General features: G+C 36.5%; 2 protein-coding genes across 4 annotated transcripts in view; both read right to left on the reverse strand.

The window, feature by feature from the left end:
- Positions 1-1,660, reverse strand: part of Ziz (Zizimin) — a 36,032-nt gene extending 34,372 nt beyond the window's left edge. Inside the window, exons 1-2 of the mRNA XM_053769219.2 lie at positions 1,424-1,660; positions 147-266 (exon numbers count right to left, since the gene is read on the reverse strand). Coding sequence (XP_053625194.1) covers positions 147-266; positions 1,424-1,471 — 168 coding nt within the window. The 5' untranslated portion in view covers positions 1,472-1,660. The remainder of the gene's footprint in view (positions 1-146; positions 267-1,423) is intronic.
- A 1,364-nt stretch (positions 1,661-3,024) lies between these two features.
- Positions 3,025-21,902, reverse strand: part of LOC128684004 (tyrosine-protein kinase transmembrane receptor Ror-like) — a 33,457-nt gene continuing 14,579 nt past the window's right edge. The window contains exons 2-8 of one of the 3 annotated variants that reach the window (XM_053743541.1): positions 9,973-10,039; positions 9,560-9,709; positions 8,605-8,732; positions 6,409-6,609; positions 5,680-5,836; positions 5,233-5,391; positions 3,025-5,125 (exon numbers count right to left, since the gene is read on the reverse strand). In XM_053743541.1, the coding sequence (XP_053599516.1) occupies positions 4,353-5,125; positions 5,233-5,391; positions 5,680-5,836; positions 6,409-6,609; positions 8,605-8,732; positions 9,560-9,709; positions 9,973-10,039 (1,635 nt within the window). In that variant the 3' untranslated portion in view covers positions 3,025-4,352. Of the gene's footprint in view, positions 5,126-5,232; positions 5,392-5,679; positions 5,888-6,408; positions 6,610-8,604; positions 8,733-9,559; positions 9,710-9,972; positions 10,040-21,902 lie in introns of all 3 variants that reach the window. The other 2 variants (XM_053770165.2, XM_053770162.1) reach the window with 2 other exon arrangements.

Genomic DNA, 21,902 nt, shown 5'->3' on the forward strand with positions numbered 1-21,902 from the left:
ATACCCATGAGAATAAACTCCAGTTTATAGGCCAGACAACGCTAGATCTCTCTAGATCATAAAATTGCAATGCAAAACCAATTGTTATCCGGGAGCTGGCTATCAGTTACCAGGCAATGGGTAATATCAAAGAACAATATACTTACAGATACATCATCAGTGGGGTACAGTAGGATATCCCTGAGCGGGTCATTCAATAGCAAAGTCTTATTCTCTTGTATGTAGCGCTCAAAGTCCAAGGCTGTGCCTTTGCTCACTAATATGTTCTGTAATTAATCAATTTTCATGTCAGTTATCATACCTCAGCTTACAAAACAAAAAATACTTATTTTTTCATAATACAATAAAAGATAATAAAAATAAATTTAATGCCATGAAATGTAAGTTGACTTACAAATCTGAACCATATAGGTACATTAGGTAAATTTATAATTAGCAGTAAATATATTTCATTTTTTAAAAACAAACAGCCTGCATATTTTTGAATTAAGAATGTAAAAATAACATGACAAACTGTAATTGTTTCTCATTCACAAATTGCCTTTGTTATTTAGAAATTGTTAATATTTAAAATATTTGTGGAATATACCTAACTGCAGAACAGGGACAGAATGAAAGTAGGTAGTTAGAAATATATTAATATATTTGTTAAAAATATATTACCAGGTAAACATTATGTCACTCAAACTATCAAAAACATTAAGTCTCATTTGCATTTGTCTGAATGATAATCAGATGTTATGTAAATACCGTCTAAGGCCTCCAAGTGTATTAATAATGTTAATAAACACCGAAATAGAACATTCAAATACAATTGCATGTTTTAAAAATATGCAAAGTGAGTGTAATGTTCATCAGATATTGAATGACCAATGAAAACAAATTAAATGAATGCAACATAAGAATCCCCAGTCCACAGGTAATACACAGCTTTTCCTAAAATCAATTATACACAGGTACTACCAGCTGTTCTACAGCTCTGGCCATTGAAGTCTGTGTTTGGTTTTCAGAATTTATATTATCTTTTCCAAATTTATTTAAAATCAATCTTATGGTTATCCATAGAGTGAATCCTTCGAATTTATAAAACTAATGGAAGTTAGGAACTAACCATACACACAAAATAGGTATGTACAGAGTCACAGAGAGCAACACAGACATTTTTTTAGGAATATAGAAGTAAAAATGACTTCTGTTGATTATTGCAAAATCTGTTTTGAATCATATTTTAAATCAATATTATTAAATTATATAGTTAGTGAATTTAAAAAAATATATTCATATTGGAATAAATTCTTGAAGACAGGTAGATACATTTATTTTAGGATATCCCATACCAACAAATTGAAGGTGTGAGATTTGAAAGAAACACAATGAAAATGTTTATTATTAATCAAAATAAATAAAATGCAATCTACTTTACCTCGTATTCGGCGCCTCCCTTTTTTGATTTGGAGTTTATAGGAGGCATTTTGATTACGTTTCATGAATCAATAATAGTTGGAAGATCTTACTTTAACTCAATAAAGTCAAGCGATAGCATTTTACAATATTTTCACGTAGGTAAATCACAACACAAAATGCCGAAAATCGAAGATCAAACAAAATCCCATTAGGCAAACGAACGACCGCAGCGTAGTATGAATTGACAGCTCAATGACAGCGAGACTGACTGACAGAACAAGTGACAGACAAAATAAACAAACAAGGACAACGCGGTCACAGACAAAACTTTTTTAAAACTTCTAGGTACCCATTTCACACTTTCCTGCCTGCTGCTATACGAAAGAGAAGACAGATTTCATTTTCTATTAAATAGGTACGTGTATCCCTTTCTGTACTAGACCGCTCTGATATTGACTGAAAAGGCATGACACGACGTTGATGCATGGAATTTGTAGACGGAGTGAATAAAAATATCGTCTAGGTCTGATAAAATAAAAATCCAACGTGACCGTTTATTAGAGAGAGAACGAACAACTGAAGGTTATATATATATTGATATTATTTCCGTAACTAAAAAATAAAAAATAATAAAGTTGGTGGTTGCACGCAGTGCCTTTTCTAAATCTATGGTTGGTGATGTACGTATTCCACTTTTCTAGGCGTCTAACTAGTGATGTAATAATGTAAACTTGGTCAGTCTAGAATCAACTCTGAATATTGTAAGTATATATAATAAGGTACAAAATAAAGAATGTATTTTGAAAATATTGTATTTTTATAGTGTGTGCTTTATTTTTCCCTAAAATTTTATTCTATGTATAGGTATATAGGATAATGTTTGCTATTATAGACGTTTTTTGTAAGTTTTATTTTAATTTCTGAAAATGTAATAATTATTCTAAAATATTATCTACTTATAGGGTTTTTCTAGATTAGACACCTCAAACTTTTTTGGCCAAGATTATATTTTCTCAGAAAGAACCCTGATAATCAATGAAACAAAAAGACGCGATTGTGATGGTAGTAGGTACAGGGTTGCAAGTGAAAATTGAGTGAGCCCTGCCAGTAGAACGTCACGCCACCCGACTGAGCCAGCCGGCCGGCGTTTAGCTAGGTTTTTTAAATAAAGTTATAAAAAATTGTATTTAAACTTTGTTACTTGAAAATCCCTTTATTCATATTGGTAATGGTTGAAGTGGTGGGTTCCGATTTTGGGAACTTTTATTAGAAGACAACTTTGGGAAACACTGGTTGGTAGGTATTAGGTACTATTATGTGTTTCCAGAGATTCGAACCCACGACTTCCGTTTAGAGTCATACGCAGTATAAGCCTGTGTAAGCAATGCATACATATTTAATGTTTTGAACGAGTCTTGTGTCGGCTATACATTCTAAAACAGTTCACCGGACTTGGCAGATTCGTCTTACATTGCTGGTTTTTCATTGCAATAAACAGCAGTAATCAAAAGCACCACTAATACAAACTACTACAAACTGCTTCGGCCTATGTCTGTTAGCCGATATTCGGTTTAGTAGAAGTAGACAGGTAGGTAGGTATTGTTAAAATAAAACAAAAGGTTTTAAACAGTTAACTGTATTGTAGTGTACGTACAGGTGGATATAATTATTTTTTGTACACACTTTCCAAAATATTGAAATAGGACAATTACATAACACCACTATTGACTTTAAATAAAATAAAATTAGAAAAACTATGCGGGTTGACGGTTTCGATTTTATCATACCAATCTGGGTAGGAAGGTGACTTTTTTTTAAAAAGAAATAAGTAACAAGATTTATTATCTCGAATTATTACAGAGTGGTAATTTTTACCTAATTGTTACCTACTTTTAATAAACATCTTTGTAGCTAAGTACTTTTAACTTCGAAAATCATTTATCATTTTTATTGAACCGATTTATACACTAATTTTACTGCAATTATTAATTAATAAGTATTGGCTTTTTGCCTCAAGTGGACATATGCTACATGTGGTACCTAAAGCTAGTTAGTTACACTTATCCTAGAACGGGATTATAGGTATGTTGAAGACATTGAATTTTGGTATAACGCTTTTCTTTCCTTTATTTAAACTGTTTTTCTTATTATCAATTTAAAAGAGTCGCTTCTTATTGAACATAGTTACACTTCTTACATCAACCAATACCCTGGTGTCCAAGTAGGTACGGTTAGCATCATCTCAATTTGCCAAAGTTTTTTGCCAACTCCGTACAATTAAAAAAGAAGTTATGTTTAGATATACTTACATAAAATGCGGTTTAAATAATAATCCTATCTACATTTTAAATTGGATGAACGTTGATGTTTACTACACTTAATATACCTATATATAACTAATTCGGCGTGTATATACAAATTTACAGATTCGGTTCTAAAGATCCTGGTTAAAATTTATCTAGCACTTAGGGTAACTTATATGGTCTCGTTATAGGTACATTTTATAGTTACCAATTTTAGTTAAAATAGGTACCTAAGTGTCTATCCTATATCCTATCCTATATGTGGTGTGTAGATAACACACCAGCGTCATATAAATAACCTTAACACAATAAATCTATATTAGGTACACTTTATTTTTGGTATATGGCACACATTGAGAACACTTCTTGATAGGTAACCTACTCTCAGGGAAGTTATGTAGTATACCTACCTAAGGGAAATAATGAGAGTTTACCTAAAAATATTTTAGTACGTTTAAAATATCACACTTAGGTAATTGAGTATTATTATCACTTAAACAGTTTCAACCCTCAAATGTTTACATCGGATATTTAACAATCGAATTGGGCCTGATGGGATTCCCGCGGGAATGTGAGGGTGACGTTGGCGGCAGCCAATAGCGACGAGTGTGACACATACCGAGGCGCCGGCGCCGCCGCTTCCTGTCAGGTGTACTCGTCGTCCTCGTCTTCACTCAGTTCCGACTCTGATTCCTGCTCTGGGTCTGGCAACGGGGACAAGTAGTCTACAGCGGGACGTTGAGCTGGTATCAAGTACCCTTCGGTATCTTGCGCTGGCGGCGGAGGTCGAGGCAGGCGCGTTTGCACTGTTCCACTTGCAGTAGCAGCCACTTCCAACTTCCTACATATCTCGTCAAATCCTATTCTATCTCTCGGATCTGACTTCCAACATGCACGCATTAAGTCTCCAGCAAATCTCGGGCAGTCTTCCGGTGGTACTAATACAATGCCTTGTAAGATTAGTTTTGTTGCACCATCATTATTATGTCCATAAAATGGCTGCTTGCCTCGGCTATAAATTTCCCAAAGCACTACCCCGTAAGACCAAACATCGGATTCGTGCGTAAATCTAGCGTAAACAATACTTTCTGGAGACATCCATCGAACCGGCATTGGTCGTTCGCCACCCATTTTGTAGTAATCGCAAGTATACACGTCTCTAGACATGCCGAAGTCAGCAATTTTGACAGTTAAGTGAGCTCCGACGAGACAATTTCTCGCAGCCAGATCTCTGTGTACAAATCGTCGTGCAGCAAGGTACTCCATGCCTCGGGCTACTTGTAGAGCGACGTGAAGTAGCGCCGGTTCATCCAAAATAGGACCTGGCCGGCCACCCCCCCTGGAACCTCTTAAGACACCAGCTAAGTCACCCCACTCCATGTATTCGAATACCATCCATGGGGTAGCGTTGATATCATCTAGAAAAGAAAACATTGATAAAGATCCATTAGATTGGGCCCATGTAATGAAAATAATATATTTTATAAATTCGGATTATAAGGTTTCCACATTATAAAGCGCTTACCTCTGTAGACAACTCCTATCAAAGTCAGTATGTTAGGATGTCGGAAGGCGGACATGATGGAGACCTCCCGAACAAAGTCTTCCTCGGCGCTACGGCCTGCGCTCTCTTTCAGCACCTTTATAGCAACTACTTGTTCTCCAGAACCAGATTTCAGCAGTCCTGGAAACAATATTATAAAAGGTTTTAACTATTAGCATACGTATTAAGTTTCTAATACTCAATAAAATAAAAATCTATTTTAATTTCTATGAAAAGTTTATTTTGAAATGAATACTAGACGAATTGACTTTAATTTTTGAGAATATGGTTTACTAAATTTTCTTTTACTTAATCCCTTTTGAGGTAGATAGAGCCATGAGTTGCGAAACTCGAATGCCACGTTAGTCTGTTTGTAGTTTGCTTTTCTATCAAGTTTTTTTTAAATAAGAAAAAACTTTCCTGACTTACCTTTATGAACCCTCCCAAAGCAACCTTCTCCCACCTCCTCGAGGAATGTGAGGGCGTTGCCGTCCAGCAGCGGAACTTGTGACTCGGTGTCGTCCGTCTTCACAACGTTGCCGGACACAGCACCCGCATGCAGGACCTGCCCGCCGTAGACGCCGTACTGAGGGTTCGTTATATACCGTTCAGCTAGAAGCGGTTCCCCTGGCCGACGCTAGGGACAAGAGCGCCACCAAGTTACTAACTGTTCTATTGGTTACAAGGTAACATAGCCAAAAAAACTGAATGGATTTGGAATTTTGAGATATTAGAGATGGAAATAAAAAATATATATATATTCTTAACACAGTAATAATCTTATATCTGTGATTCCTATTAAGTTAAGCCATAACGTAATTAAATTAAAAATGTAACCCCAACTCCGAAGTTAATAGTATCCGTTAATAGTATCATCTCTCTTCCGTTAGAAATGAGCTGACGGTTTCCAAACGGCTGAACATACATTTTACTAACGTAGTTAAGAACACTTGATTACATTCTCTTTCAAATGAACGAAACAAGATCAAAATCGTTTCAGCCGTTTGGCTAAGGTTAAATGTTTTGTGGGCTGCTACGATGCCACCGACGGACATACAGATACACAGAAACGTTAAAATATAACTCCCCTCCCTAGGTTGGGGATTAAAAATGAATCGTATCGTCCTTATCTTATCTAGGAAATGTTTTTGACCTTACCGGTTGTTTCTTGCCGTCAACAAGTCTGATCCGTTTCTTGAGGTAGTACGCGATGATGATGGCAGTGATGATAACCAGAACCAGTGCCCCTAACCCTGTGACAGCTAGGAGCGCCCCAGTTCCACCGCTCACGCTTGCTTCTTGAATGGACCCGTCTGTCTTCGCTTCATAAATCTTGCTGGTGGTCAGGGAATCGGATACCTAAAAAATATATTGACATTGTACTTAGTAAGTATTAAGTGGCTTCAGCCCCGTGAAAATTTTACGGAATTTACTAATAACATTACCATTACAAACGACCACGCAGCAAATGCTGCGTGGTTGTATGCAGGAATTCGTTGTGTTGTATGCAGGTCTTATATCAATTAACTTGCTTTTGGTGGTCTTTTCGACATGAACATAAAGTTTTAACAATACAAACTTTCACCCCCATTATAGTTATTTAGGGGTTGAATTGTGAAAAATTGTAGCCTATGTTTGAAGTTCTATCAGCCTCCATCTACATGCATAACAAATTTTATCAAAATTGATCCATCGGTCTCGCTGTGAAAGTGGAACAGACAGACAGACTTTCGCATTTATAATAATAGTAATGGATTGTAAATCAAAATTTATGTCTCGTTATCTTGTTCCATACGCGAGGAGATGTGTCCCTGTGTCATTCGAGGTTTCACCAGTGTGGTCTACTAGTTTTACACTATTATTTTAGTAGCTATCATTCCTTTACAAATTATCAATATATATAAAACTCTTCCGTTACTGAGCGACTGACTGACTGACAGACAACATACAGCCGAAACTACTGGGCGTAGGATGCTGAAATTTGGCATGTAGTTTCCCTGGGGAGTAGGTGAGCACTAGAAGGGATTTCCTGAAATTCCCACAGGAAACGGATTTTAACTCGCATACGAAGCCGCGAGAAAATAAGTTCATGTTTTATTGAACTTATTATGTACTTATGGCTCAAACTCTCCACACGTGTCGCTATATTTACAGTTTCTCTATACCTATTTCGCGGTGATTTTAAAAAGAAGTTGTCTATATTCGAAATTTCAGTTAAAAGCATGATTACATAAACTGTAGCTGCAAGTGTGTAGGTGCGATCAATTATTATCAATAAACAATATTTCGTTTTACGTCAAATGCCCTCAATTTGGATGACAACTTTATCAAGGCTGACCAATCATGAATATTTATCAGTATGCTATGGAAAAACACTGATTCGACGGTCATCCCATCAATTTCACTTGGCGTGTAAAATCGATACTCAGTCCTGCAAAGAGAATAAATACCATCAACTCTGTACAAAAATATATAGAGTTGTATTTTTAACGGCAGGCATAATTAGTAGTTGGAATTTATGCATCCAAAAAGAATTAATCGATTTCGATTTTTTGAATTTATTATTACTTAGTTTATGTTTACTACCGGGAGAACTACTAACTATGGTACATAAAACGAAATATATCCTTTTCGAAGCCATAATTAGCTTTTTATCAGATAATTCTTTAAGTTAGTCTATCGTCAGTTTATTAAATTTAGAATTCTTACATTTTGCTGTGCTGAGGTATCACAACCAAAATAAGCATTTAGGGAAACAATATTTTTTGCTTATTTAGTACTTGAAGTACTTTACGTACTACTAGCTTTGTCTGTAGTCAAGTTAGGTTATATAATAATGCAATGCTCCCACTATATATCAGACAATCTTATCAGTATTTATATAAATAATGTAGTAATTTAAAAATGTTATAAAAAGCAGTCGATCTTCGTTGTGGGACAGCTTCTGGAGATAAGGTGATAAAAATATGTGTCTACAAAGACAGATGTGTTTTGTGATATAGCTAGGAAAATTGATGATACATTAACGCTATTTTGTAATTATCTAGTCGATATTTTTTATTGCTTTCGTATAAATTCAACTATGGAAACAACATAGGTAAGTAACTATCACAAACGTTAGATTATTTTACGATCTAAAAAGAAATAAACCATATTAAGTAAGTACATTTAATTTTAAATTCCATATATAAAATATATAAGTAGAGGGAAATGAGTGCCAGGTAATCCTTGAGGTACCTACTTATCTACATTTTGAATGTTACTTAACACTGCTTACCTATTATCTGGAAAATAAAACAATTTAAGTAAGTAGTACTTATCGGTAAAATTAATTGCTAAAGTGGAATTTCTCACCTCATCAAACCTGTGAAACGATCGTATGTGGGCGGTGGGCGGTGAGGCTGGGTACCGTGAGTCTGAGGAGTTGGTGGTGCGCGCCTGTGGGGGAATGATGTTGTGGATCGGCTGCGGCGTTACTGGCACTGCAGACAAACGAAAAAAATAAAATAAAAAAGAAAAAACATGTTGAATCTGGAATGTATATTTTACGGAAAGACTCCGTGACACTTTATTATTAAAATCGGTTTATGGAACAGCCCGTTGTAATTATATTTGCTAATTAAATATTCAATTAATAAGAGGAAGTTAACTGTAGGTATAGTAATAAATTTACCTAAATAAATCTCTCTACAATATTTATAAGTATGCTAGTTGTACGCTACTGCAAATGCATTCCATTTAGAAGTTGATTTTGACATTACTATTTTTTAAATAGCACTTAAAAAGGGTAGGATTTTTATATGCACCAACCATCTTTTAATAAATATTCGGACCGAGCCAAAATCAGAATACACTAACAAATTGTGAAAATAGTGGAAGCCTACTTATGAGCTCGTGATGGTTGACTCCAAAATAGTCTCTCCGACATAGGCACTACGAAGAACAAAACCTCCTATGTAAATCTATACCGAGAGGTTAATAAAACAGCTTTTAATATACGTTCAAAATTATTGATTGCAAAATCTAATCGCCTTATACGGTAATAAGCGTTGTAAATTAGCAAAGCTTTTAATCGGGATTTTACGATTTCTGCGAGCTTTGAATTTAAACCATAAGTCCATGCAAAGTGGACATGCTGCATAAATTAGGTACTAAATGTTGAGAATAGAGTTAACCTACTATACTGGTGCAGGCACATCTAGACAAGTAATTGAAGTCTCCCACTCTCTTTATCTCTGCCTAACCTATCCATTTGAAAAAAGTAATTCGTAAAACAATTTTCTACTCTTTGTAATAATTAACAATTTACCTGTGCTCCTTGGACATTTGTAGTCTATGGTGGGTTCGCCGGTGGAGGTGCACACGCAGTAGTGCTGGGTCTTGTTCTCGGCGTGCACGCAGCCCACCTCCTCAATCCCGCCGCACGAGTGTTGACCGCATGGCCCGGCGAAATATACTTCTGGCAAAGATAAACATTTCAACAATTCATACTGAAATCGATACTCTATAACGTCTTTATCTCTTACTAGCGGGTCGCCAAAGTAAAACCGTAATAAATAATACACCTGAACCTTCTTCAGGTAATAACTTACTACTTAGTAACTTTTTTAATTGCTTCAAAATATACCTAATTTGAATAAATAATAATATGACTAATTATAATTAAGTTTTTGCAGTAAAAAGATTTAAGTACTATGTAAAATATTAAGGTATTACACTCACTTTGTGTGTCTTGATTGTCTATTTTTTTTTCTTCTCTCACCACTCTGCCTGCATTGTCGCGTAGCCTCTGGAACAACATATGATTTTTCATTTAGAAAAATTATTTTGTCAGAAAATTTTTCAAACAGAACGATTTTAGTACCTATGTATCTACTTATTGAAATTTATTTTTAAACATTTAACTTTTTTATATGGAAATTGCAAGGATACAATTATTTTAAAGGTGTGACATTATACACCTTATTAATATGAATTATAAATCACAAAAATAGCATTTAAACAATTAAAAAATGTTATAAGTATTATGGAAGGTTCCATAGGGTTTTACCGTATTATAAAATTACAAACAACCTATTACCAGGAAATGACTACTAATTTAATAAGGAACTAACATAATTTTGGAGATTAAAAAAATTTTCAAAGCCGATACTAATAACATTATCGGAGACTTCATCTTTTAAGAGCTTTTGGAGTGTAGATTATAGCCACAAAACAATTTCTCAAGGAATATTACCGCATTGCCATCGTACATGAGTGGTTTATAATAAAAAGTAATAACTCGATTGGGCGGTCCGTTATCTGTAAAACGTTTGAGATGCTCTGTTCAACTCTGGGCTATTTTGGCCACCTTATCGCGAGTAGTGGCCGCTCTCCGAAGCCCTGAGGTTACAATAAATCACTAATATCATATACCTAAGTGAATTACTGATATACCCCGTTTATCTGCAACGTAATAACAACAAATTATGCATTGTTGACATTCCTTCAGTCCAGTAATCCAGACAGTTTGACGATGTCTTAAAAAGCATGATTTAATGTAGGTAGATAGTTAAAAAATAATTAAACGAGGCAATCTGTATTCAGGTATATACATACAGTTATAAATACATATATGTAATTATCTTTTATGAGAAATTAACTAGGTACCTACTCGTATATAACATTTATGCAGTGTTGATAAATTGAACGTGCACATAAAACTACGATCCGTGTAGCCATCTAATAAAATAGTAATCAAACGGTAAAGGTATTTCATCATAGTACTTATTACTTATTTATACCTATGTTACATAGATATCAATAATAATACTATAAGTTACATATACTATATAGTCAACCAGTGCACATAATTCTTCACGATTTCTCTAACCGGAACGAAAGCAATATTACCTATTAGATATGAAAATACCTGAACTTATTACAAATACCCGAGTTAGTTTTGTATAGAAACTCATAAGAGAAAAAATGGGTACCTATACAAACTCTGGCACCAGCTGGATTCAAACCTGAGATCTTTCGGTCTCAGGTGTTTTACAAGGTTACGACCGCTTCAAACATGCATAATGGAGTTTTATCATTGAAGTACTTACTTAGTAGAAGTTATTTCGAATCTTTACAATCTTAGTTAGCTATATTAGTTCTTCAATTAATTGTGTAACAAGTGGGACTAAACTCTAACTAACTTGAATGTGTATCGTTATTCGATTTATCTCATAGCTGACGCGCACAAATATGGGTTTACGCCCGGGCATCAACTTCTCTTGCCTGGCATATATAAAAATTTATTCTCATAGACTAAATATCTAGTCGATTTTTGAGCGGACGTTTAGAAATATTTCTTTAGTCAAATCCCTGAATCCAGTAGTAAATACCAACTCACAAAACAAAATCTTAGTAGAACCATTCTTCAATCCTTACCAAATGAACTACAATAATTTAAAATAAGTATTTTAACATTTCAAAAATATGTTTAGTAAATTAGTAGTAATATATACAGTGCTTTATTATACCTTGACACTTAGGTCACAAGAATACCTATACAAGATCGAATGTCAAAACTATGGATCAGGCGTGGCATGGCAAATACCAACCTCAATGCCTCTAGCTGTGATGTCATCAACACAAACTACGTGTACCTATACCGAATTTGTCCGTGCTCACCTTATCTCTGATGAATTAGGTATTTTATATGTTTTACAGGAATTTATAGGTAGTAAGTATATAGGCACCATTTTGAAAAACTACACCACAGGATTACTAGACGTAGAACACGATTGATCTCTAATTCACTTAATTTTAAACTGTTTTATCTCGTTCAAAGTGCAATAAAAGAAAATTTATTAAAATATAAAGTGTTGCGCTCGAGCTCCGTCAGGCGTGGTTGCTCAAACGCAAACCGTAAATATTTATAGTTCCATTATGAAAACGATAATACGGATTTACGATTGAATATTGTAGGGGCGTGTAACAATATCCATATTATTAGATTGCGGCGAGTTATTGCACAATCAGGGAGCTTTTAAAGCTTCAAAATAACGGGAAAGCTCAGTAACGAAGACTTCATTGTGAAGATTGAAATGTGATCGCCTTCGCCGTCGAAACAGCTTTCATTATGCATGGATGGTATTGCATTTGAGAATACAGTTAGCAAATTAAATGATAATAAGCAGGTTTAATCGTTCTTCTACATATATTTTTCTTTTCAATCTTACTCAACCAAATATTTAGTCTAGTCGTATCTTTAGTGTGTAATGTAGTCCTTCAAGGGCCCACCCCTTTTCCATATTTCAAGCAGTTAAAATGCTATGCTTGCAATGGCTGTCTGGAAGAAATCGCTTTTAGCCATAAGACCGCCAAATTGTACTTAGGTAGTATATTTTAATTATTATGGTGTTACTTACAATGAACAGTTCATTAATTCCTTCAATATTTCATGATTTACATCGAGTGTTTTCAACTAATATCCAGTGATTTCCATTTTAATACCGATGCGACATCAGATAATACTATCTTCTTAGCAGTTAGTGATCTCACAGAGTGTATGTTTTTAACACCTTGGTTTTAAACCTAATACTTATACTTACCACATTATTATTGGTATGGTTGCATTAGCGGACTTTTGTTAATAAAATATATAATAATACATTGTTGTTACCCGCGGTTCAGCTCTCTCTCTCTCTCTCTCTCTCTCTCTCATCTGTGCGTATTCCCGGTTTCTTGCACAGCCGTTGAGCGTCGGAGCCCAGGGTCCGCGGTTCCGCTGAATGTATTGAGAGAAATGAATAATGAGATCTTCCAATTAAAAACAGCAATAATTGCTGATGTTGCTTTGATGTTTTATTAATATAATAAGCATTTCCAAGTTACCTATACTTATCTAACTCTGTACATATTATTGTCGTAAGTACTTATTAAATAATTTGACTCTATCAGATTTCTAAACATATCGCTTGTTTGAAATTTCATGACTGTATTTTAGGAATTTGCATTTAACTACGAAAGTGAACGTGATATTTTACGAGTATCTATTTATAAAATTAATAATGCCTAAAAGTTGTGGCTCACCCACATTCTGGACAATAAAATATTTATCACTCTCAATAAAAATTTCCGTGTTCGTGAGAAAATTTCAGCGTTCCTTGTTATCTTCGGCTCTAAAATTATTTTTACTTCCGTACAACTGAAATACTCTCAACTCTAAACAGACGGAGTTCTAAGATATTTTGGTAAACTAACAAAAAAAATATTCTGGTCATAATATGGATCTGGAGACTATGGATCAATCCTTTCTCATCTGAGCGTTTTCCGTCCGGTTTCTTCCTTAGCTCTGTTTCCTTGAGCATTTACCTTGATTTTGGCTCAATTAACTACATGTAACTATATTAGTTAACTAGATAATTCCAGAGCTGAACCCCACTGACCATAATATAATTGACAGATAGATAGCACAGGTTTTGCATCAGCACGATGCAAAGAACGGTGAAGAAGGCAACACTTTATCGAAGCCAATTTTTTTCGTGCTTGGATTTCAATCTGCAACTGTTTCTTAATTGTATTATTCTAATCTCCATAAGCGCTAGTTGTTAGCACTTTACAAGGCAATCAATTTGTAGGACGCCATTGATCTAAATCTCTTGCAATCGTAACTGTTCTGATAACTTAAATAAGGAATGTCTGACAATAAAGGGATCTTTATCGAGTAGGTCGAGTATCGACAATATCGATAATGTCTGATACGGTACTTTACATAATGCGATCAGTGTGAATAGGCGTCAGAAATGTTTAGGTATAACATTTGTTGCATTTGTAAAGACAACTGTTGCTTTAGCTTGTTAGTTAAAATATTAGATAGGTATATCCACGAATATTGCTGAAACAAAAATATGAGGGAATCCAACATTTATTTTATTAAAACTTTTTTGTAAAATCATTGGTTACTTGAACTTTTTTAAAATATAGCTATGTTGTTTGTACGTACCTAGCTCATAGTTTCGTAACGAAAAAATTTGACTCGAGAGGTTAGAATGTTTTGGGTCGAAACTTAGTAATGGTACCTACTTAGTTGCTTGTTATTTATTTCAAGTAATTTTCCTACTTACTATTACTTAAAAATAAATTCATAAGAAATTCATAGGCTTAAAATAAAACATAAAACAGTAAAAACAGAACAGGTTGTCCAACGATAGCAAGGATTAGAATTTAATGTACTGACTGTTCCAACCGAAGTAAAAAATGAGTGGTCAGCCTTCAACGTGCCGAAGCACCCACGGGATGTCACTATGATAGATTGTGTGCCATAGATAACCATAGACAATCGACAACGTGATGTAGCCCGAAGATATGGCACCGATAGTGAAACAATAGCTAACAAAATAACAAAATTACCAAAGTCATTGCGTCGCTCACCTACGCAACCACAGAAATTGGTTAAGACAATAGGAATATTAAAGTTGCATTATTTTGTCTGCGCCTGACAAAGATCGCAAGTAATCAAAGTTCACCCACATATCAATCAAAACTAATTTGTATTCTAATTTGAATTTCCAACTACTTTTTCCTATAAAAGAATTTGACGCTTCTATTCGCCTTATTTATCATACTTGTGTGTACGTAATAATCATCGATTGATTTCAAACATATTTGGGTTTACGCTCGGGTGGGTAGGTATAGGTACCTATATATATTTTTGCATGGCGGAAACGCATCTTCGATAACAAATATTGTTTATCATTCGATACGCAAAGATCCTAAGAAATCTGTGAGGAAAATCATAAATCAAGAAGATGAATCAATTTGGAATCCTTGAATACCTTCTAGAATGCAATTCACGACACGACGACGTTTGAATATTCTTGCAAGTGCAATTAATCACGTGTGATTATGTGGTCTATTATTGCTAGTAGGAACTTATTTGTTCAGATTTATTTTATCGAGTACCTATGATTTTAAGCAAAATTCAAGAATTCGAAACACATGGCCGATTGAGTTTATAATTTATTTATGCAAACGATAGTACACACAGCTAGGTAAATTATTTTTTATTGTTTTCTCGCTTCATGGAAGATTATTTCTCAAAAAATCCTAGAATCAGTAATTATATTCAGTGCATAACTATGAAACGAACGCTCGCATTTAAAACTGCTTCGTTCGAACGTAGCGTTAACTGCATGGCGTTATACGACTTTAATTAAATCATTAATTTTTGAAATCCGTGAATCACTAAACATGATTTAGAGGCGTGTGTGCTTCTACATTAGATCTTTCATCTGAAGGGAATTTAGAATTCCTCGAATATGTGTGTTACTGTTTTTTAAAAGAAGTAGGTATAAGGGGTTAGAAGAGGCGGGGAGGGGGGGCGGTGGCGCGGGCGCACCGTCTGCGTACACCTGGCAGGGCAGGCGCGGGCCGATCATTAAAAATGTTTATTTAAAAATCCGACCGCTAAACGCCGGCTTATGCTATGCGAGAGTGAACCAAACTGTATTAAAATATGTGTTCGATTTAATTCATTCCATGTGTGTCTTGTTTGTGTTAACGACAGGAATATTGATAAAGTATTAATTGTAATTAAATACATTAATCACCGAGTATGGTATTAATTTAGAGGTACATATGTATTTGATTGTGGAGCCCACAAACAGTTTGAATAGAAACAACGCGACGCGACGCGCGCTCCGTTCAGCGCGCTCCCCACCACCGCGCGAGTTGTGCCGTGATGCGAATTACGTGTGCAGTATCAATGTTGTACTATAAATATATGTAAATATTGTAAAATAAATTATTCTACTTCCATTCTTCTCATTGGCATTTTATTTCGAGTAGTCTAAGCACACTACAATTGGTGACCCCGAAAAAAGAAGAAATCTCATAAAAATGGAAAAGAAAGAAGAATTTTCTGACGCGTCCTCCTCTCCGGAAGCGGTTGCAAAGGAAGTGTCAACTATTTCTCTACAGTCAAGAATACCGCCGTTTTGGCGAGCCCAACCTAAGCTGTGGTTCGCACAATTTGAAGCCGTGGTATCTTCATACAAGACCAGTGAAGATCAAAAATATAATCTCGCTGTCGCCGTGTTAGAGAGAACAGACATCGAACAAGTGAGCGATATCATCTGCAATCCACCATCCACTGGAAAATATCTAGCGCTGAAGAAGAGACTATTGTCGGTGTACGAAGAATCCGAATCCAAGCAATTCCAAAAGCTGCTAGGAGGATTAGAGCTGGGAGAACAGAAACCTTCTCAACTTCTTCGTGTAATGCGAGATTTATCCGGAACAAAAATCGCCGATGACGCCCTGAAAGTTCTGTGGATGGGACATTTGCCGTCGCAAGTACGAGCCGTGCTATCTGTCAGCACAGAATCCTCGCTCGACACCATGGCTACGATGGCAGACAAGATGATGGAGCACACAGAACAAGCGGTAGCAGAAGTCCGTGAAGATTCAACCCCTAGAAGCAGCAGCGAAACGCAAAACAACTTGCAATTTCAAGTCTTAAGCAAACAAATAGAAAAGCTTACACTTGAGATTGCCGCTCTCAAAGAAGGTCGGTCCAGATTTCGTGGTCGTCAACCCTTTAGAAACCCACGCCAGAACAGATCATCAACCAGATCGAAGTCGAGAAACGGAAGAAAACCAGGTGACCCAGAATGGGAATGCTCGTATCACTATCGCTTCGGTGATAAGGCCAGAAAATGCCAGTCACCCTGCGCTAGGCGACGGTCGGAAAACTAGAAGCAACATCGACGGTGGCGGGCGTTGGTGTTACTAAAGGGAGTAACCGCCTCTGCATCAGGGAGCTGAACACGAAAGAGCGTTTTCTCGTAGACACCGGCGCAGACATATCTGTATTAGCAGCGAAAAACAGAAACCAAACTCCGAGCAACACCTACAAGTTGTACGCAGCGAACAATACGCCGATACGAACCTACGGAGAGAAAACTATAAATCTCAACATAGGCCTTCGTCGCACATACAAATGGACATTCATCGTTGCAGACGTACAGACATCCATACTGGGCGCAGATTTCTTACGAAGTCACAAGTTACTCGTCGATCTACATCAAAAGAAGCTCATAGACAGCGTCACTGATTTGAAGATAGAAGTCATAGAAACAACAAGCAATCAGCCCACAGTATACATCATAGACCAAAATCACATATATCAAGATATCTTAAAAAAATATCCCGAAGTACTACGCCCGATGTCAGTGAAGGAACCAGCAAAACACAGCGTCACACATCACATCGAAACCGCCGGCCCCCCACTCTTCGCCCGGCCTCGACCCCTCCCACCCGACAAGTACAAAGCGGCCAAGATTGAATTTGAGAAAATGATGGAGATGGGTATTTGCCAACCATCCAAAAGTCCATGGGCGAGTCCATTACACGTCGTCACAAAGAAAAATGGCTCACTTCGTGTGTGTGGAGACTACAGAAGACTTAACGCCGTGACTGTACCCGATCGCTACCCCATACCGAGAATTCAAGACTTCACATACAGATTGCACAATAAGAAAATATTTACGAAATTAGATTTAAAAATGGCATATTATTGGATCCCAATTCGAGACGAAGATAAAGCAAAGACAGCCATCATTACACCGTTCGGACTCTTCGAATTCAACTGCATGACGTTTGGCCTACGAAACTCTAGCCAAACATTCCAAAGATTTATGCACGAGGTACTACGAGGCTTGGATGACATCGTCTACTCATTCATCGACGATTTATTAGTATTTTCAAATAATCCGGATGACCACAGAAGGCACGTAGAACTTGTCCTGGAACGCCTAAGTAAATATGGAGTATCGTTAAACATCGAGAAATGTGAATTCGGAAGAAACAAGATTGAATTCCTCGGTTATCAAGTCTCAGTGGAGGGGATAACACCGACCGAAGAGCGCACTCACGCCATCTCTAACTATCCGAAACCAAACACGGTGCAAGATCTTAGAAGATTTCTTGGCATGGTCAACTTCTATCGTGACTGCCTACCTCATCAAGCCGAACATCAACACGAATTAAACAAATACTTACATAACGCCAAGAAGAACGACAAGACACCGATAGTATGGACAACTGAAGCCGAAACAGCTTTCGATATATGCCGACAAAGCGTTCTCGAAGCTACTACGTTATCACATCCAGTACCCGGTGCACCGTTATCTTTGTTGACCGACGCGTCTGACTGCAGTTTGGGCGCAGTGCTACAGCAAAAAGAAAATGAAGTATGGAAACCACTCGCATTTTTCTCGAAGTCAATGAGCGAGACGCAACGGCGATACAGCGTGTACGATCGCGAATTACTAGCAATGTACACCGCTGTCAAACACCTACGACGTCTTATAGAGGGGAGCGAAGTGACCATTTACACCGATCACAAACCTCTAGTAAACGCCTTAACAAGACCGCCGAGCAACAGTGACACACCGAGAAGAGAGAGACAACTACATTATATCAGCCAGTTTTGTTCAAGAATCAAGTTCATACAAGGAGAAAAAAATCAAGCAGCCGATGCCATGTCACGCATAGAAGAAATAGATCTACTCACATGCATAGATTACGAAAAATTATCACAAGAACAGAAAAGAGATATCACCCTACAAGATTTGAAAAATCATCCGAAATTAACTTTTGCCGACACAATTCTGGCAGGCGTCACTCAACCTATCACGTACGAGACATCGACAGGGAAAAATCGACTGTATCTACCACAAGCTTTTCGTTATGCCGCTTTCAAAGCGCAACACGAATTAAGCCATCCAGGAATACGCACGACGAGAAGAATAATGACTTCAAAATATTTTTGGCCGTCTATAAACAAGGACGTCGGAACATGGGCCAAATCCTGCATTGGTTGTCAGCGTGCGAAGATTCATAGACATGTCGTCAGTCCCTTAGGCGAGTTTTCACCGGCAAGAAGATTTGAACATGTACATACAGACATCGTTGGACCTCTACCGATCTCGCAGGGATACCGCTACCTCGTCACAATCATCGATCGCAACACGAACTGGATGGAAGCGGTACCGGTCAAAGAAATCACCGCCGAGATTGTTGCTCGAGCAGTCTATGAAGGATGGATATCGAGATTTGGATGTCCTTTACGAATCACCACGGACCAAGGACGGCAATTCGAGTCATCATTGTTCAATGCACTAATGAAGAAATGTGGCATAAGGCGCATAAGAACTACAGCCTATCATCCTCAAGCCAACGGAAAAGTGGAAAGATTCCATCGCACAATGAAGGCGGCATTGATGGCAAGAGAGGCCAGTACAAGGTGGATAGAAGATTTACCTACAGTTTTGCTTGGCATACGCACTGCACTACGTGACGACAACACTAGTCCTGCACTGATGACGTATGGTTCTACGCTACGAGTCCCGTTCGATTTCTTTGTACCTACAAAGTCAAAGAATGAAGACGCCCAATTCATCCGCCAGTTCACAGAAACAATGTCAACTCTATCACCTGTACAGAGAATAATCGCATCGAGTAAGAACCTCTTCGTATATAAGGAATTATCAACATGCAGTCATGTATTCGTCCGCAATGACACTGTGAGAAGCCCCTTGATAGCGCCATATGACGGTCCATACAGAGTGATAGAGCGAAACAACAAATATTTCAAGATTGAATTGCCACTTCGAGCATCCAATATATCCATAGATCGACTCAAACCGGCACACATAATCAAGCAAGATGACGACGTCGCGGCAAACGCGCAACCGAGCCATCCCCACTCCTCGAAACCCGCACCAGCAACGAGTACATCTCAGCGCTCACTATCTGCTCACACGCCGAGTGCGCCGCAACCACGTATTGTCAAGCCGGGAAAACAGGAAACAACAACTATGCCGAAGATATCAAGACATGGAAGAGTAATCAAACCTTGTGTACGCTTCGCTTGAAGGGGGATAATGTGGAGCCCACAAACAGTTTGAATAGAAACAACGCGACGCGACGCGCGCTCCGTTCAGCGCGCTCCCCACCACCGCGCGAGTTGTGCCGTGATGCGAATTACGTGTGCAGTATCAATGTTGTACTATAAATATATGTAAATATTGTAAAATAAATTATTCTACTTCCATTCTTCTCATTGGCATTTTATTTCGAGTAGTCTAAGCACACTACATGATAATTGAACATCTTGAAAGAGTAAGTAAGCATATTTTTAATTAATTCAAAGAGAAGAACAAATTTAATACTTGCTAAAGTTTGTAGAGAAAATAAGAAATTTCTTTACAATCTTTAGCAAGTATTAATTTTACTCTGTATAAAGATTTGTTAGTTTTCCAAGAAAATAATAATTAAATTATTTGAAAACTTGTTATCTCTTTTTCGTTGTTAGAGAAATTTCTTATTTTCTCTACAAACTTTAGCAAGTATTAAATTTTACTCTGTATAAAGATTTGTTAGTCTTCCAAGACAATAAAATAAAATTATTAATTCCGAAAAGCTGACGGAACACATGTTACTAGGTACTTATGTCATTTGTGATAGACATTAAGTTTACTAAATGCAAATAGTAATATTTAGATAGGTCGTATACCATATTTTCAATGTTGAGCTACGTAAAACCAACATCCCTGTTACATGTTTCATAAACTTTTCCAATTTTATTTCCAATAAAAGTTAGGTCTGTCTGTATGGTAGACACATTATTCATACATTCATTTGTGAAAATACAGACGGTACAAAGTGTGTCGATTGCAATGTTAAAAACATGTGAGGGGGACCTAGGGTACCAACATTTTTAATTATTTTTATTTATTTATGAAGCTTACAATATCAATAATCGTAACACTATAAACTCAACAAGGTATTTTCAAAAATCACATCATTATGAATGTTTTAATAAAAGCACGGGAATATTTACAGCTTCTAAAACTAAAAATATTATGTAAAATTTAAATTATAAGTAACTAGGTATCTAAAAATTAAATATTTCGTTATTATTAAGTTAATTACTTAAATATATAAATATTTGAGTAGGTACACGCGGAGGTAAATAATTATTATTTGTATCATATATATATTGTATACCGCCGTCCTCCGCCTAACAACATTTTGGTCTGTCTATTTTCCTAATGTGTCTTAACACCGCTCTACGGATCCGACTCGACTCTAACAACACAACTCTTCCTGAAACATCAACAACGCATCAACCATTATAACCATAGACAAAAATATAAATGAAATCATAGCCCTTTATTTTGTTTACGTTAACGAATTTTTCAATAGGCCTTGATTACTTTAAGATAACTTCAACGGATCACTAATGTAAACAACTGTATTGACGCTTGTAGAGTTGTATTACGAATATGGATAAAAATTAATATGATATTTGTTTACGAGTTAAATAGGTAAGACAATTATCAGCTGCACATGTTTTTCAGAAGTTATGAAGAATCCTTTTGAATATTTCGAAGAATTAGCGCGTTAGTTAGAAGTGTGGAATAAATCGATTGTAAGCGATTTTAATTTCAATTGAATTATTTTACTAAGAGATCGAGATTTTATTACGTGTCAATGACCATAGGCAGAATCCCAAATTCGTACAGAATGCGAGTCACAATTCTGACGGATCAAGTGGAAAGACAAGAAAGATTCGTTAATCTCCCAAAGCGGCCGTGACAAATATGCTG

The sequence above is a fragment of the Plodia interpunctella genome, chromosome 1 (assembly GCF_027563975.2).
Source record: "Plodia interpunctella isolate USDA-ARS_2022_Savannah chromosome 1, ilPloInte3.2, whole genome shotgun sequence".
NCBI lineage: Eukaryota > Metazoa > Arthropoda > Insecta > Lepidoptera > Pyralidae > Plodia > Plodia interpunctella.